At 36.5% G+C, this 19,778-nt stretch overlaps 1 protein-coding gene across 1 annotated transcript; it reads left to right on the top strand.

The window, feature by feature from the left end:
* Positions 1-689: 689 nt before the first annotated feature.
* On the top strand, positions 690-4,786 carry LOC140878954 (uncharacterized). Its single transcript, XM_073282581.1, has 6 exons — positions 690-839; positions 951-1,070; positions 1,869-2,183; positions 2,451-2,686; positions 4,036-4,538; positions 4,584-4,786. The coding sequence occupies exons 1-6, from the start codon at positions 690-692 to the stop codon at positions 4,784-4,786; spliced, it is 1,527 nt and encodes a 508-aa protein (XP_073138682.1).
* The last annotated feature ends 14,992 nt before the right edge of the window (positions 4,787-19,778 follow it).

The raw sequence follows: 19,778 nt of genomic DNA, 5'->3' as shown, positions 1-19,778 counted from the left end.
CCTAAGGAATTAGAGTCCTAATATAATTATAACTTAATCTAGTCTAGAAATTATCTATAAATATAAGTGTAGTGTTCGAAAATAGTATGTATTCCATCCTTGAAATTTTCAAAAATCACTTATAATATTCTAAGGGAATTTTTGAAATTCTCTTCTCCTTTTTGAGATAATTCAGGCTGTGATTTTTGTGAAAAATTACATTCTGAATTGACAGATCAAATCTGTTTATTCTCTTCGATAAACATCTGATTGATTTCTAGTGCAATCAATCAGAAGGTTTTAGTTTTTCTGTTCGTGGACCTAATTCCGGAGATTGATCGAGCAAGTCATCGGTTCCCGAGATTTACAAGAAGAGCAGATTAAATTTTGTTGGAGTTTATAATCAAGCCTTAGCTTGAAGAGGTAAAAATATTTAATTGTGAATTTATATTTTTACTTGCAGGATTTTAATTGTTAGGATTTGATACCCACGATATGGAATCGTTCCATATCGAAAAATAAAATTTTTTACTTCCGCTGCTCCGGGTATCACATCCGTGTGATCAGAGAACGCATGTTCCAACAAACAGCAGCGCCCTCAAATTCCTACACAAGGTAAGTTTCTTGAAAATATAGTTAAGGATCTTGCAACTAACACTTTGGCTTTCCAACAGGACACCCGGGCAGGTATCCAAAACTTAACTACTCAAATGGGACAGCTCGCTACAGCAATCAACAAGCTGGAAGCACAAAATTCCAGCAGTCTACCATCTCAAACTGTGGTGAACCCAAGAGAGAACACAAGTGCAATAACTCTAAGAACTGGGAAGGAATTGAAGGTGAAGGAGAAAGAAGTTGAGGTTGAGCCCAAAGAGAAGCAAAAAGAAGAAGAAAAGCAAAAGGTAAGTGAAGAAAAAGCATCCAAGGATGAAGCGCCAATAGGTAAGTTCCCTGCTTTATCTGAATATAAGTCTGTTGCCCCTTTTCCCTTAGCACTTAAGGACTCTAGGAAAGGTGAGGGGATTAAAGAGCTCTATGAAACTTTTTGTAGATGTGAGGTTAATATTACATTGCTAGATTCTATTAAACAGGTACCTCGATACGCAAAGTTTTTGAAGGAGTTGTGCACAGCAAAGAGGAAACAGACATTGAAGGGTTGTCAGAAAGTGGAATTAGGTGAGAATGTATCTGCAGTGATCCAAAGAAAACTACCCGCCAAATGCAAGGATCCAGGTATGTTCTCCATCCCATGTACTATAGGAAATATTAGACTTGAAAAAGCCATGTTAGATCTAGGAGCATCAATTAATGTTTTGCCATACTCTATTTATGCATCCTTGAAACTTGGCCCATTGAATAAGACTGGAATTGTCATACAATTAGCTGATAGGTCTAATGCATATCATAGGGGAGTATTCGAAGATGTGTTAGTGCAAGTGAATGAGTTGGTTTTTCCTGCCGATTTTTATGTGCTAGACATGGAAAATGGCGATCATAATAGTCCTATTTTGTTAGGCAGGCCGTTTTTGAAAACTTCCTTGACAAAAATTGATGTTCACAGTGGCACACTCACTATGGAATTTGATGGCGAGGTTGTGAAATTTAATATTTATGATGCCATGAAATTTCCTGATAGTGATGATTGTGTGTTTTCTGTTGACATTGTGGATTTTTTGGCACAAGATTTTTGTGAGCATGCAGGAAAAGATGATTTAGAGGTGGCTATTACAGCACCCATTATGCAAACGGAAGATGGGATTCGATGCAGTCAAGAAGTAGAAGAGATTGAGAAAATTCTGAATAGTTCACCTGAGCTACCTCAGTCAGGTAATGTCTCTTACATATCTTTACCAATCTCTAATACTAGGCGTCTTCCATCTATTTTGCAGGCGCCAGTGATCGAGCTAAAGATGCTTCCAAACCACCTTAAGTATGTTTTCCTTGGAGAAGGAGAAACACTACCTGTCATCATCTCCAACAGCTTGGAAGCCGAGCAAGAAGAACAACTGGTCAAGGTTCTAAAGGATAATAAAACTGCTATTGGGTGGACCATAAAAGATATCAAGGGAATTAGCCCGTCTACATGCATGCACCAAATTCTGATGGAGGATGGGGCGAATCCCTCACGTCAATCGCAGAGGAAATTGAATTCACCAATGATGGAGGTGGTCAAAGCGGAAATTCTGAAGTTACTTGAAGTTGGGGTCATCTACCCAATTTCTGACAGTCAGTGGGTCAGTCCGGTTCAAGTGGTACCCAAGAAAACCGGAATTACTGTGGTGAAAAATAAGGATGACGAGTTGGCTCCCACCCGTATTCAAAATGGGTGGAGAGTTTGTATTGATTATAGGAAGCTGAATGCAGGAACCCGAAAGGACCACTTCTCTCTTCCCTTTATTGATCAAATGATTGAAAGGTTAGCATGTCATCCTTACTATTGTTTTCTTGATGGTTATTCTGGTTATTTTTAGATTGCGATTGCACCGAAAGATCAGGAGAAGACGACATTCACATGCCCATTTGGAACTTTTGCATACCGACGCATGCCCTTTGGTCTATGCAATGCACCGGCTACTTTCCAACGGTGTATGGTTAGTATATTTTTTGATTTTGTAGAGCACATATTAGAAGTCTTCATGGATGATTTTACTGTCTATGGTGACTCTTTCGAAGACTGTCTGTCTAATCTTGCTCTAGTTCTTAAGAGGTGTGTCGAAACCAACCTGGTTCTTAATTCTGAAAAATGTCATTTTATGGTTGGGCAAGGTATAGTGTTGGGTCATGTCATCTCATCTAAGGGGATGGAGGTAGATAAAGATAAAATTGATATTATTCAGTCTCTACCTTACCCCGTAAGTGTGCGGGAGGTGCACTCTTTTCTTGGCCATGCAGGTTTTTACAGGAGATATATTCAGGATTTTGCCAAGATTGCATCCCCTATGTGCAAACTGCTGCAGAAGGATGTGTCGTTTGAATTCAATGAGCCATGCAAAACGCTTTTGATAAACTCAAGGACTCATTGACTTCAGCGCCAATCATCCAACCACCGGACTGGACCAAGCCATTTGAAATCATGTGTGACGCCAGTGACTATGCCGTAGGAGCGGTATTGGGACAAAAAGTTGGGAAGACATCGCACGCTATCTACTACGCTTCGCGCATTCTGAATGATGCCCAACGAAACTACTCCACTACTGAAAAGGAGCTTTTAGCAGTAGTTTTTGCTTTAGAGAAATTTCGTTCATATTTACTTGGTGCTAAAGTTATTGTTTATTCTGATCATGCAGCTCTTCTTTTTCTGATGGCGAAGAAGGAGGCAAAAACAAGACTGATAAGATGGATACTACTGCTGAGCGAATTTGATGTGGAGATTAAGGACAAGAGAGGGACCAAAAATCGAGTGGCTGACCACTTGAGTCGACTAGTTCATGTTGAAGAAGAGCTGAAGTTACGAGAAGAATTTCCTGATGAGCAGTTATTTTCAGTCAGCACGGAATTACCATGGTATGCAAATATTGTGAATTATTTAGTTACTAATGGATTCCCTTCTGAATTCTCTAAGGCATAGAAAGATAAGGTCCGAAGTGATGCTAAATATTATGTGTGGGATGATCCATACTTGTGGAAGCACTGCGCTGATCAAGTCATACGACGATGTGTATCTGCAAGCGAGGTAATCCCAATTCTCACATTTTGTCACTCATATGCTTGTGGTGGCCATTTTGGAGCAAAAAGAACAGCTAGAAAGGTATTGGACTGTGGATTTTTCTGGCCATCCATATTTCGAGACGCTTACATGTTTTGTAAGTCATGCGCTCAATGCCAAAAGACAGGTAATATATCCCAGCATAAGGAGATGCCTCAGCAACCTATTTTAATATGTGAAATCTTTGATGTATGGGGCATCGACTTCATGGGGCCTTTTCCTAGTTCATATGGATTTATTTATATATTACTTGCTGTAGATTATGTCTCAAAATGGGTGGAAGCCAAGACCACCCGTACTGAAGATTCTAAAGTGGTTGCAGAATTTATTTAGCATAGTATTTTCTCTAGGTTTGGAATTCCAAGAGCCCTCATTAGTGATAGAGGAACGCACTTCTGCAACCGGACTGTGGCTAGTTTATTGAAGAAATATCATGTGACGCACAAACTCTCCACTGCGTATCACCCGCAATCGAATGGCCAAGCCGAGGTCTCAAATCGAGAAATCAAATCCATTTTGGAGAAGACAGTGAATCCTACTAGGAAAGACTGGAGTTTACGCTTGGATGATGCACTGTGGGCATACAGAACCGCGTTCAAGACACTGATTGGGATGTCCCCATATCGATTGATTTTTGGAAAAACATGTCATCTGCTTGTCGAATTGGAGCATCGAGCCTACTGGGCTATTAAAAATTTCAATATGCAGACGAATGAGAGTGGAGCGCATAGAAAGCTGCAGTTGCAAGAACTAGAAGAGATACGCAATGATGCATATGCGAGCTCAAAGATTTACAAGGAAAAGACAAAGGCGTTCCACGACAAGATGATCTCTAGAAGGGTGTTTGAAGTCGGTCAAAAAGTTTTGTTCTATCACTCACGACTTCGATGATTCCCAGGTAAGTTTCGTTCTAGATGGATTGGCCCGTTTGTAATCACTAATGTCTTTCCTCATGGTGCATTGGAAATAAAAAGCTTGGAAATGGCAAAAACATTCAAGGTGAATGGCCAACGATTGAAGCATTATTTTGAAGGGATCCAAGCGAATGCGGAAGAGAATGCGCATGATCTCACACTCGATGATCCGCCACAGATTGATTAAATTCACAGCATCCAGTCGGGCTGACGACTATAAACCAAGCGTTGTTTGGGAGGCAACCCAAATCTTTATTTTTTTCGTCTTTTCACCTCTGTTTCTTTCGTTTCTTTTGTCATTTTTTTTTAGTTTTTACTGTACTAATTTCGCGTGACTTGAGAATTGATTTTGTTTTACTTTTCCACAGGTTTTGTCACACAAAATTGGGCAGATTCGAAGCCCAGGCGCGCACGCCCCACTACACTGGGCGCCCGCGCAGCTTCAAAGTCAGGAAACGTACTTTTTGCGAAGGCCAGGAGCGGGCGCCCGACCAAACCGCGCGCTCGCGCGAATTCTCATTTTTGGAAAATATAAAAAGATGTCAAGCAGGCACGCGCGCGCCATTATACCGAGTGCCCGCGCGAGTCCTGGGCACCAATTCATGGAAACTTGATGCGCAAGCATGCACGCCCCACTACACTGAGCGCCCGCGCGATCCCACCTCTCGAAATAAAAAAATTTATGTGAAGCGAAGGCGCGCGCGCCCCACTACACTGCGCGCCCGCACGACGGGTTTTTAAAGCATCCAAGGATCGATACAATCTTCACTTTCTCATCTATCCTACATTCTAAAGCCCTAATTTCCTAAAACCCTCCCACTCTCACTCAATATTCCTCTCCAAATCGTTTCATTCTTTGAGAAATTGTCTACTACATCCCACATCCCTATCACCAAATTCTTTCCCCAATTTCTCTCAACCCATCGAAGACGCGTGAATTTGGGTCGAGTTGCTCATCTCGTTCGTGGGAATTGTTTGGAGCTTTTCAAAGTTGGACATCGAGTTCTATCTTCTATTGGGTAAGTGTTGGCTTTCATCTCCGGGTATGAAGCTTTTCTTTAATCCGAAATTAATATTGTGAAGTTGTGAAGTGTGGATTTTGTTGAAGTTTGGGGGAAATATTATTTGTGAATTCTTTGGTTGGTGATTGTGGTGACGTTATATTGGTGTGTATTGTTGAAGTTTAGAGGGAAGAATAGAGTGGTATATTGGCATATTTGAATACGTTTACAAGAGTGCACCCCAAGTGTTTGATAGATGGCGCCCAAGAAGAAAACTAAGTTTGGTGCTTCTTATTCTTCTGCTCCCACTCCTACTGAAGCTAATAGGTGTTTTTGGAACGCCCAGGCTGCTGCATATTATCAAGAATGGCTTGGGAAGAACATCCTAGCCGAGCGAGGATTCGACACCTCTGTTGGTTTTGAGCCAAGTGCATTTACGACGAGTATTGGTCGGGAAATTGTTGCCCGACAATGGCAGGAGTTTGCGAAGCAACCTCAGGACGCAGTTGTTCCTTTGGTTAGAGAGTTCTACGCCAACCTAAAAGTGAAACATGTTCAGTTGAAGGGACTCGTGCGTGGGAAGATGGTCCCATTTGACTCTCACTCCATCAATACTCTTTTTAAGATTCCCCCGGTGTATCACGATGAATATCTGGAATTCAAAAACAGTGACATTGATTACGAAGATGTTATTCATCGCATCTATCGACCGGGGGCTCAGTGGCGCTATGGGCGTGATGGTATGCCATCAAAGTTGAAGAAGACTGAACTGCAACATGAGGTCAATCTATGGTATAACTTTATTTGCGCTCGCCTGAAGCCGACCGACCATGACCACGAGGTTACACGGGATCGAGCTCTATTGCTCTATTGCATTGTGGAGGGGAAGTTCATTGATTTGGGACTATTTTGTCAGGAGACTATTCTGCACGTGGTGCAAGGAAAGAATAGTGGTGGTCTTTCCTTGCCTGTTATTATTTCTGACCTTTGTGAGGAGGCTGGGGTGGACTGGAGCCCCACGGAGGAGATTTTGAAGCTCATCGCCGCCATTGCATTTGACTGCAACACCCGCTTGGTAACTCCAGCGCAGCAGCAGCAGCAGAGAGAAGAGAGAGCTGCAGCACGTAGAGCACAGGCACCCCAGCTTCAGTCGGCTCCTTCTGTGACTGATCGATTGACTAGACTAGAGGAAGAGGTGCGACTGTCACGACAGGAGCAGCAGCAGCAGAGAGAGGAGATTCGAGCTATGCAGCAGACGTCTGGCGTCTTTATGAACTATATGATGGACCTCTCTGCAGCTGTTCTCCCGCACTACTTTCCTGATGGTGCCAGCTTCCTACCTCCGCGACCACAGTGGCCTCCGATGTTTGGCCCGACTAACCCTCCTACTGATCCACATCCTCATGGTGATGGTGGTGACCACTGACGGTCATCACCCGAGGTACATGTCCTGTTTCTGTTCTTTTATACTGTCATATCATTGAGGACAATGTATGTACCTAAGTTTGGGGGGGAGTTCAGTAGGTTGTTGGATTTTATTGTGTTTTGTCTTGTTTATTTGAGTGTTAGTGTGGTTGTTTTTTTTTATGTGTCGAGTTAGTTTGTTTGTTTGTTTTCTTGAGTTGTAAGAGTTGCATAACTTTTGAGAAAAAAATTAAGAAGTGGAAATATAGCGGATGATGATTTTTAGTTGTGTTAATTGAAAAGAAAAAAATTGACTCCTTGAATATCTGCCTCCCTACGAAATTTTTTTGAAACTTTGACCAAGTGGACTTCAAACTCCTATATACTCTGTGAATTTTGTTTGATCCTGAGTTTGAAACAGACAGATATAGATAGGATTGAGGCGTTGTTTGGATCATTTGGGCCTTTACTGATTAATTCATGCAATATCCTTAGTTTCCCTTTGAGCTTTCACATATACATGAGCACATGAGGTGCATTTGCTGAGTATTTGTTGTGCAAAATCACCGTTTACTGTTGGTGATTCTTCTTTTTCTGCACTGGTTGAATTCATGTGAGTTAATTGTGGAGAGATATTAATCTAGAACTAGTTTGAACATCCCTCGAGGCGCAATACGGGTATACTGTGACTTAGGAATGAGATATGCAATTTTTCTGAATTAGATTGAGCCTTTCAAGCCACCCTTAATACATTGTGTCCCTAGTATCTCTTTTGAGCCTAATTGAAAACGAATGGCATGCGTGAAAACGTGTGATAAACCTCCATTCGACATTATTTCAAGGTCCTAAAACTACTACCTGCAGCTTAAACACTATTTTCTACCTTTAGAAAGTAATTGCATGTTTGATTTTTATACTCTTGATTTGAATGCTAATAAATGGATAGTGTGTTGAGAAGTGCAACGAAAAAATCGAAAGAAGTGTAGTAGTGTAGGGGATGAGAAATAAAAGAAAGAAATAGATTGGGTGGAAGGAAGAAATCTGAAAGAAAAAAAAAAGAAAAAACTGTGAATAAAAGGCGAGTTGAAAATGAAAAAAGAAAAAAAAATGGAGTTGAAAGAATGAAAAGAGTTTGCCATGTGAATGAAAAGGAGTATATTTAAGGGATAAGATCATATTTTACTCCCTCTTTGAATTCGTTCCTTCGTTTGTAGCCATAAGCCAGCCTTACATTATAAGCCGAATAAGACCTATGGACCGAGTCACAGTCGCCTAATATACTAGTGGAGAGGGGTTGTGAGAGTTTAGCTTATGGATTGTCGATTGACATTTTTGATGAATATGAATTTTGATCAAAACATGCACACACTATATTCTTTCTTGAGCTAATTTCATTGTGAGCGTTTTTGATTGAATTTCCTTCATGTTGATTCCGAGTTACCTTGAAAGTCCTCATGATCTATATGTGTTTGAATTGAGTTTGGGGGAGAATGTTGTGAACGTGAGTTGCGGAGTCTAAAGGTCTATGAGGTTGAGCTATGTTTCTTGCTTAAACAATTTTCCAATGTTAGGAGGATGTGATGTGATTGGAGTTGAAAATTGTGATTTTGTTGCTGAGGCTATTGATACACGATAATTATTGATGATTCTCTTATATTGTGTATACTTATTTTTATTAGGTGTTTTGTTTCGTTCGGGACGAACAAGAGTTCAAGTTTGGGGGAATTTGATAAGTGCATTTTATGCGCTTATATTGCTTAGTATTTAGCTTGAATCTTGTGTTTGATTGGTAGGTATTATGTGATGTTATGTTGTTTTTGTTGGATGAAGGCAAGAAGAGCCTTGGATTTGATTTGATGGATTTCAGCTCAAAAGAATGGAAGAAAAATCAAAGATCAAGACTTGAAAGATGAAGATAAGAAGGAAATACGAAGCGAAGGCGCGCCCACGCATGAATATCGCGCGCCCGCGCCACTCTGAATATTGTGAGAAGTGTACATCAGGCGCGCCCACGCCATAATACCGAGCGTCCGCGCGATGGTCTGTAGCAAACAAGGAATTTATGCGTGGGAGTGGAGCACTTGCGCAGGAATTTGGCGTGCCCACGCCACTCTGAAGAATGAAAGATGCGAAGAAGCTGAGCGCGCGTGCCATTCCATTGAGCGCCCGTGCCGTCGTGCGCAGACTTATTTTTGGAAGAGTTTTATGTTTTGGAAACTCTTGTTTTAATTCCTAGGCTTATCTTTGGACGATTTGTTGCCAAGATATAAGTTTTTTATTAAGTTTTAAGAAGAAAAACGGAGACTTTCAGTTGGAGTTGAAGATTTATCTCTTGCAAAGACTAGGTTTTTTCTGAGAATTCTAGAATTCCATCTTTTATTATTATTTTTATTTTGTTCTTCATGAATTGTGTTGGCTAGTTCTTAATACTTGGTTAAGGAAGACGAAGCCCTTGATTAATTTATTCGTGAGATTTATGTTTTACAGAGCTTGATTATTGTTGAGTATCAATAATTATTCTGATTTATTTCATGATTGTATATTTGATTATTAGCTTGATCACCTGATAATTCTTATATAAAATCTACTACTAAATTGGAGTTTGAATCCGTAATTGTTTGAATTATCTGATTTGCGAAGCAACTGCAATTAATAATCGTCCGCTTGTGAGATTAGGAATTGTAGGGATAATGTTTGACTAGGCTAAATTCATCCGCTTGTGTATGGGTTGTCTAGATTTACCAGTTTTACTAGTTTGCATGCTATCGTGGGTTTAAATCTAATCACTTGTATTAGGTTAATTCATTGGTAAGGGTTATCTTAGAACGCTTGTGTCTAGTTAACTACAATTAAGGTGAAACAGGAATTTAATTTCCAATGATGAATATTCAACAGGATTAAATATTTTTTGATAATCGATGATCGAACGAATGACATCAAGGGTGTAGTTGACCAAAACCAAGGCTTGTCTCTTATTGAATTTTCCGTTGTGATTTAATTGTGCTTGGTAATTGATAGAATTGCATTCATAAGTGTTTTTAAATTTTAGTGGATAAATTTCAACCCAAAAAACCCTTTTTTTACTATTTTCGTATTTTTAAAGAACACGGAATTTTACCTTTCCTCGTGGGAACGATCCCTACTCACACTACTGCATGTTTTTATTTACCTGAGTGAGTCGGGTAATTTGGGCGTACACGATAAGCGCTACCAAGCGACCCCTACTATGGCTATGCAATCAAGGCATAAAGCTCGACATGTTCATGCATGCAGCATAATATCAATGCATATAAAAATGCAACGGAAAAATGCAAACATAATACATGTATATTGTACCAAATTATCTCGGATAATAAATCCGTATCTCAGTAATATACTCCTAGATGCCCCGCATCTACAGTCCAATACTACAATGCAAAATACTCATGCATCATTAATGAATCTCTAAAAGCCTTAAATAAGCTATTAGATGTCCCCCTAAATCTACTAGGGATTGATAAGTGTGTTGTGTATACATTATTTTGTGTCATTTTTATATTTATTTCGCATGAATTTATTTTATTTCGTGTGTCTTAGTGGTATTTTATTTTATGTGCATGTCTTCTACTCTCCTGGTTGAGTTTTGTAGGTTTATGGAGCTTTTGGGACCCAACTAAGCTACAGACGCGCACGCGGGAGGACCACTATCGCGCGCGTGCGCCATACAAAATTCCAAAAACATGAAAATCAAGACGCGCGCGGGCGAGATACCTTCTCGCGTGCGCGCAGAAGGAAAATCCAGAGACTAAAAAGGAAGGCCGCGTGCGGGTGAGCTTCTGTCTCTCGCGCGCGCGAGAGGTTGATCGAGACTCTGTTTAGTTACACTGCGCTCGCGCGAGAGCTATTCCAGGCTCGCGCGCATGTTCGGGAGCTGATGTGTTCAAGAATTTTAGGTTGAGGAGGATTTTAATTGGCGCGGACTATATATATAGAAGTTTTATGATCTTTTTGGGTCTTTTGATTTTTACGCAAAGGCTGAAGGCGGCTACTTGAACACTTCTCCAGTTTTTATTCTATTCTCGTATTTTCTAGTTTATGATTTTGGACTTGGTTTGATTAATTATGTTTATTAATGAGTAGTAGTTTTTCTTCGATCAAGGCCATGTGATTGTGCCAGACAATTTATGTAGAAAACTTGATTTGTTTATTCAAGAATTTTCAGACTTGATTTTAATTTATTGATTATCGAATTTATATTTGTCTTGTGAATTTCCTGGCCAGTTATTTGCTTGCATGTTAATTGATTCTAATTCAAAAGAGGAGGTTTCGATTTTGATATTCAACATGTTGTAAAACCAACTAGAAATAGAATTTAGTTTCAATGTGCGATTTAGGTGTTTACTGAATTTTCACAGTTCATCAATTCAAATTTGATTAGAATTACGAAAGATTAATCCGTCAATATTTGAATAGGTTTGATTGTTCTAGAAATAGTCATTTGAACAAATTAGGAAAATTTCCATGAATTAAGATTAATTCTGATGTCTTAGATCGACTGCTTGTTACATGAATTGTCTGGTACCTACGTGTGTCCTTGATCGAATTATTTTCAATTTGAATTTTAATCTAAAATTTTCTGTTGCATTTTTATTTAGTTAAAATTTAATTGCAATTTAGTTTTTTTTAGTTAAAATCTAAAATCACTTCTTTCGATTCGTCTAGATTAAGTAGAAATAATTATATTCTGGTAGTCATATTTATACAGTCCATGTGGGTTCGACATCTGAATTTATTCACTATCTATAACTTGACCTGGTACGCTTGCCAGTTGATTTTTATCATACCGATTTTAGCGGTCAAGGATCTAAAGTTATATTTGCGTCCGTCGTCACCCCTCTGATGTCGACTGCCTCAAAAGTAAAAACTTAGGCATTGCTTCGCTAATATCCCCGCAGCGCTCTGCCACTGCCAGCTTTCCAATAGGACGCCTAAAATTCCCTAAAACCTATCTAGAAAGGGAGAGGAAGAGGGAATGGGGCGAGTTGAAATAAGGGCTCTCGGCCCTCTATTTATAGACGGAGATCGGATGGTCCGATCCCCAAGTTCGTATCATCTGATCTCTCCCATCAACCCCCTCCAAACACGTGTCCCTCACTGTGATGTCACTGCTTACGTAATATGTTCGGATCGTTCGATCCAAGCCTTCGGATCATCCGATCTCCTTGGGTTGTCAAATCAAATCCATATCTACTTATCCAGACACGATCGGATCGTTCGATCCCTCTTCGGATCTTCCGATCTCTACGGAGCCTCCGATCTAAAACCAGGTGTCCAAACTCTATACACTTCGGATGGTCCGATCCTAGGGTTCGGATCATCCGATCCTACCGAACACTTGTAACCCTCCGGACCATTTTCGAGTGTTCTGAATCTATTTTTTCAACTCCTTAAACTCATTTGAGAATCCCTTAATCATGTTTTACTCAATCTAAACATGATTACACCACTAATCGATGGTTAGTTATTAATTTAGGATTCGGGTTACTACAATGCATCTGCCCCGGGTTTCATGATAGCCCACGAACTACCGGGATATCAGATATTAAAATTTAATGATATATATATATATATATATATCAATGTAAGTTTTTGGTATAGATATTAAAAATATTGGTCATTTTTTAACAAAAATATATAAAATATTGGGATGTAAAAAAATTATATATCGAAATTTTATTAAAGTTTGAGATAAATTATTATATATCTTATTATATGATATCATATAATTTTTAACGGCATATTTTTTATTTAGAATAGTGTCTTAATTTTATTTTTGTTATGTAGACAAAAAAATTATGTTAAAATTAATTTATGTCTATATTATTTATTTTGAAGATTGGTGTATGTTAATATATTAATTATGAATTTATTCAATAATATTTTATTTTTTGTGTAATATAATATTTTATTTTAAGACAACAATTTTTTAGTTAGTATACCTCATTTATAAGATTTATGGTTAATTAAATAAATTTAGTTTTTTATTTTATAATAAAACATCAAGAATATGTTAAATTAAAAAAAAATTAAAATGGCATGAAGAAACATAAAAAAATTTTTAAAATTAAATAAATCATAAATTAAAATGAAAATGAAAATGAAAATGAAAATGAAAATGATAGTAATAATTAGTTTTTATTATTTTTGTGCATCTTTTTATATTTAATAATAATAACAACTCTATATATATATATATATTAAATATTGTTTTGGATAATTATTTTAAGAATGGAAACTATTAATGAATTTACCAAAAAGTAAAAAAAAAAATCTATTAAAGGGTATCATTGTCAACTTTTAGAATAAAAATAAAAAATGGAGTGTAATTAACAAAATATGGAGTATAAATGACACTCACCAAGCATATATATATATATATATATATATATATAGTCATGATCCACTGCACACCAGTGTGCAGGAATTTTGTGTGCACCGCGTGATGTTCGCGCGAACATCTGAAAAAAAAATCAGATGTTCGCGGGAACATCTCAGATGTTCTCGCGAACATCATAGGGTGTACACAAAATTCCTGCACACTGGTGTGCAGGGGAACAAAATTATATATATATAATAGTTTTATTATGATGTCCAACAACCATGCCCAACTCTATGCCCACCATGTACAAGTCAACTCACCTATTGTATTGGTCAACTCATTTATGGTACATGGTGGGCATGGAGTTGGGCAGAGTTATTGGGCAGCATAACAAAACTCATATATATATATATATATATATATAGTTCTTTTATGGTGTCCAACAACTATGCCCAACTCTGTGCCCACCATGTACAATAGGTGAGTTGACCAACACAATTGGTGAGTTGACTTATATATGGTGGGCACGAAATTAGGCATAATTGTTATATATATATATATATATATATATATATATATATATACATTTTCAGCTTTCCAACCAAAGATGCCCAACTCGTACCCGACCATTAAAACTCGGTATCGTATTTTAGTGATGCGAAAAATCAAAAAATAAAGGGAGACTTGGGAAAAAATCCCTACACACAAACACAACTTGAAGTTTAGTCCCTAAGTAAGAATTATTTGTTCTGCACTCCCTCATACATCTAAACTCTTTTTCCTCCCTCCATATTTCATTATTTTAATAATTTTTCTATTTTAATTTATTTAATATCTATTAATGATAATATAATATTATTTCCCTTAAATATTATTTTATTTTCTCTTTGTTTCTCTTTCCTCTCCCTTCCTCTTTCACGATTCCATTCTCCTCCCCTTTCACGGCTGAAGACAGAAATTCCTACTCCAAATCATCCATCGGCCGACTTGACCAACAACCGGCTAAGTTGGCTCCATGTGATTGCCTTTGCGTCACTTCAAACTCAGGATAGCTTCAGCCCCGTCTCTCCTCCTGCCTCCACTTCTCTCTGATCCCTAATTGCCATCGTAGCTCGTCATCGCCGCCTTAGTCACTCGCCATTAATCTATTTCAACCCGGTTTGCTCTATTTCTGAATTTTTATGTTGTTATGTGCTTGTGTTCTTATTAATTTGTAAAGTCGGATTTGGATTGCAAGTTGTTGTAGAAAATTGGGATATAGGGTTATGATTGGTATTTGAGATATCGATTATTGAGACTAATCATTTTAGGGCGAGGAACATACTCTCATACTGTCTATTTTTATTTTTTTTTGGAATGTTGTGTAATGTGGTAACGAGTGAGGAATGATTATTCGGTTGATTGTAGAGCTTATCTGGCATCTTGCGAATTTGGTGTTATTTAATGGTAGCTAATGTGATATCTATATGCATTATATGCTTAAGCAGCATGCTTAGACTGTGGGTTTTTTTTAATTGTAAATGTTTGTTGGCTCATTGCAATGTTTCAATAAAATTGCTAGGTTGGTTGCTAAGTAATGTGAAATTTTTTTAACAGTTCAAACTTGATTTATCAATGATTTGTTTGGAGAAAGTTATGTATATACAGTTCAAACTAAAAAATATTCTCTTTGGTTTAATTGTATTTTTCTTCTTTGTTACCGTGAAAGTTATTTATCATACTTATGGCATGCTGTTTTATTGTTTATCAGACTGATTGCAACATGACGGTACAAGGGCACACATTGTTGGAACCATCCTAAATGACGAATATGGGTTGATGAAAATGGATTCAGGGAAATGACAATGGAGTGGACAATTAGTTTTGGTGTATTTTGTACTGAATTTTGATCTGATGGATAACTGTTTTGATGAAGTTGGTATTGTATTTTGGTAAAATAAATGTGTAATTTCCATTTATTGAATCACTAATATTTTTCGGTTGACTAGATATGGTTGTTAACACTTATAATTGATTGCGTAATACTTTTATACAAAATTTGATAAGAAATAATACTTACATAACCAATGTTATACTACATTTACCTGTTAATGTACCACAAGTCAATAAAATTGGTACTAAGTTTCTGACCTAGCACCAAAATAATATACCAAGTAAAACCAATTTTATACTACACTTGTCCACTAATGTACTACGAGTTAGTACAGCTAGTACTATATTTTTTAATACACACCAACACCACAATGGTAAAAATATGAAAGATATACCAAATTTAACATAACATTATACCACAATAAGTCTCTATCATACTTCCTTTTCCATCTATTGTACTACTGGTCAATATAATCGGTACTGCGTTTCTGACCACGAACCAATACCACCATGGTAAACATGTATGAAAGATGTACCAAATTTAACATAAATTCATACCGTAAATTATCTCTATTATACATCCTTTTTCTACCTATTGTACTACTGATTAATATAACTAGTACTACGTTTCTGAACACAAACCAACACCACTATGGTAAACATGTTGGAAGATGTATCAAATTTAAAAACATATAATACCGTAAATAGCCTCTATTATACCTCATTTTTCATATATTGTACTATTGTACTATATAACTAGTGATGCGTTTCTGACCGCACACCAACACCACCATGGTAAATATGTATAGAACTTGTACAAAATTTAACATAAACTCATACCGTAAATAGTCTATATTATACTTCATTTTCCATTTATTGTACTACTGATCGATATAACTAGTACCACGTTTCTTACGACGAGCCAACACCACCATGGTAAACATGTATGGATGATATACCAAATTTAACAATACATAATACCTCAAATAGCCTTTATTATACCTCATTTTCCATATATTGTACTACCGGACAATATAACTAGTACTGCGTTTCTGACCACGCACCCACACCACCATGTTAAACATGTATAGAAGATGTACCAAATTTAACAACACATCATACCACAAATAGCCTCTATTATACCACATTTTCCATATATTATACTACTAGGCTTTAAAACCAGTACTGCGTTTCTGGTCGCGCACTAACACCACCATGGTAAACATGTATGGAAGATGTACCAAATGTAACAAACCATCATACCGCAAATAGTCTCCATTATACTTCATTTTCGATCTATTGTACTACTGGTCAATATAACTGGTACTGCGTCTGACCACGCTCCTACATCACCATTGATGTTACAAAATTAGGTTATTGGATGCATACAAATGTTGTTTTAACCATAGATGTTACAAACATATACAATGGATACATATACATGTGTTTGTTAATCACCATACATGCTACCAAATTAGATATTAGAATGCATAAACATGTGATAATCATTATTGATGCTACAAAATTAGACATTTGATGTGTAAACATGTGTTATGTATGCATACAATGTCCTAATTTTGTAGAATCAATGATGATTAACACATGTTTACACATTAAATGTCTAATTTTTTAGAATCAATAATGATTATCATATGTTTATGCATTATAATATCTAATTTGGTAGCATATATGGTAATTAACAAATAAATGTATACGTATCTATTGTATATGTTTGTAACATCTATGGTTAAAAAAACATTATGTATGCATCCAATGTCATAATTTTGTAAATCAATGGTTATAAACATGTGCTTACACATCAAATGTCTAATTTTGTAGAATCAGTACTGATTATCACATGTTTATGCATTATATTGTCTAATTTGGTAGCATATTTGGTGATTAATAAACACATGTCTATGTATTCATTGTATATATTTGTAACATCTATGGTTAAAACAACCTTATGTATGCATCCATTATCCCAATTTTGTAACATCAATGGTGGAGTTGGTGCATAGTCATAAATGCAGTACTAGGTATATTAATAAGTATTACCATGGATGGAATATTTGGTATAATAGATATTATTTGCGGTATGTTGTCCTATTAAATTTGGTAAATCTTTCATACATGTTTACCATAGTGGTGTTGGTGTGTGATCAGAAACGCGATATCGGTTATATTTTCCAGTAGTACAATAGATGAAACATATGGTATAATAAATACTATTTGTGGTATGATGTGTTGTTAAATTTGGTACAGCTTCCATGCATGTTTACCATGGTGGTGTTAGTGCGTGTAAGAAATGTAGTAGCGGTTTTATTGATCCGTAGTACAATAAATGAAAAACAAAGTATAATAAACACTATTTGAGGTATGATGTTTTGTTAAACTTAGTACATCTTCCATACATGTTTACCATGGTAATGTTGGTGCGTGATCATAAATGCAATATCGATTATATTAATAGGTAGTACAATAGATTGGAATATGAGGTATAATAGATGTTATTTGCGGTATGATGTACTGTTAAATTTGGTACGCCGTCCTTACATTACCATGTGATGTTGGTGCGTGGTGAGAAATGCAGTACCGGTTTTATTGAGAAGTGGTACAATAGATGGAAAGGTTAGTATAATTAAGACTATTTGCGGGATGATGTTTTGTTGAATTTGGTACATCTTCTATACATGTTTACCATGGTGGTGTTGGTGCATGGGCAGAAACACAGTATTGGTTATATTAATCGGCAGTACATTAGCCGACATATGAAGTACAATATGGTCTTATTTTGGTATAATCTTATGTTTAAATTGGTACATCTTCCATACATTTTTACCATGGTGGTGTGAATTTAAAAAACTCAGTACCAACAGAATTTACTTATAGTACATTAGTAGACAAATGTAGTATAAAATTGATTTTACTTGGTATAATATTTTGTTGCTTGATCAGAAACATAGTACCAGTTGTATTGACTCGTGATACATTAATAGATAAATGTGGTTACAAATTGATTGTTTGTAAAATTTTGTACAATCAATAATGATTATCACATTATATCATAATAATAATGTCCTTCTACGTCGTGGCTGCGATCGGACATCCGACGGTCTAATTATATCACCATTAGAATGTGGTAAATATTTATCGATGTCAAATGTAGGGATTGGATCGACAACTTCCAAATAAGCTATCCGATTATTTTCAACTTTTTAGCAAGAGTCACAAAATTTATATATTGACAAATACTTTGATTCAATTGCAGCACAAGCATGGTTCAAAGGGATCCCATTAATACCCCAATACCAAATTCTGCAGCCCTACCTCGTTCTCTCGCATGATACAGGTAATATTTTTTTCTTTTTTTTTAAAAAAAACCCTAAAGCTAGATTTCTTCCTATTGCCTTCTCCATCCGTGGGTTTTCGCGGGAAGGTATTGTTGAATTCACCGGTGGTTGTCTGCGTCGGTGGCTTCTGTGGTTATGGATTTATTTTTTCACGAATTGAGATTGAAGAAATGAGAGAAAATAGATCGGGATAAAATGTCAAAATAAAGCAATAATAAATTGCTTTTTCCACAATCGAAAGTTCTTGCTCATTTTGAAGTATAACCACTAACAAACAATATGATTTTAAAATCAATAAAAAATAAGTATCCCTTTACACAAATATAAATCAACAATTAAACTAAGATGATTTCACCTATTAATCCATGAATAATTTTGCGCGCTCACCCGATGATTATGTGGAGAACGATTTTAAGCAGTATGGAGAAATTCAACGGCGGTAGCTAGGTCTCGTGATTTGTGTGATTTCATCGATAAAAAAATTAAATTGATAGCGCTCAGTCGTGTCGTGCCCAAATTACCCGACTCCAATCAGATAAATAAATTATGTAGTAGTGAGAGTAGAGATCGTTCCAACGAGGAAATTTAAATTTATTTGTATTCTAAAAAATACTGGAAATAAATAAAAGGGGATTTGGAATTTTAAAAACTACTACGCAAGAATTAAAATTAGAAAGATCAATAAATTAACGAGACTTGGTATCGGTCGACTACACCCTTGAAATTATTCATTCGATCATCGAATCCCTAAAAATAATTAATTTCCATTGAATATTCATCATTGAAAATTTAATTCTTGTTTCACCTTAATTTTAGTTAATTAAAAACCAGCGTTCTAGATTAACCCTTACCCCATAAATTAATCCAATAACAGCAATCTAGATTTAAATCCACGGTAGCATTCGAATGAGTAAAACTAATGAAGCTAGACAACACAAACACCAGCGGTTGTATTTAATCTAGTCAATTATTGTTCCTACGATTTAATAAATTCAACAGCAAAAAATATTAATCATAGTTGCTTCACAAATTAGATGATTCAAACAATTACGGATTTGAATTCTAATTTAGCTATAAGTTGTATAATGAAATCACAGGCCTATAATCTCACATACAAGCATGACAATCAATTCAAAACAACTCTTGATACGCAATTTGGAATTAAAAAATTGAAACTTGAATCTCACAAAT

Source organism: Henckelia pumila, chromosome 2, assembly GCF_033568475.1.
Source record: "Henckelia pumila isolate YLH828 chromosome 2, ASM3356847v2, whole genome shotgun sequence".
Classification (NCBI taxonomy): domain Eukaryota; kingdom Viridiplantae; phylum Streptophyta; class Magnoliopsida; order Lamiales; family Gesneriaceae; genus Henckelia; species Henckelia pumila.
Note: the sequence above shows the minus strand (reverse complement) of the source record. Positions and strands in the feature narration are given on the sequence as shown.

What these genes read in the sequence shown, in the direction of transcription:
- LOC140878954 (XM_073282581.1), top strand. Translation starts at nt 690, where the DNA reads ATGGGACAGCTCGCTACAGCAATCAACAAGCTGGAAGCACAAAATTCC. An exon ending in TGAAGGAGAAAGAAGTTGAG is followed by an intron (nt 840 to 950) that starts GTTGAGCCCAAA and finishes TCTGAATATAAG; the next exon opens with TCTGTTGCCCCTTTTCCCTT. An exon ending in TGAAGTTACTTGAAGTTGGG is followed by an intron (nt 2,184 to 2,450) that starts GTCATCTACCCA and finishes GGTTATTTTTAG; the next exon opens with ATTGCGATTGCACCGAAAGA.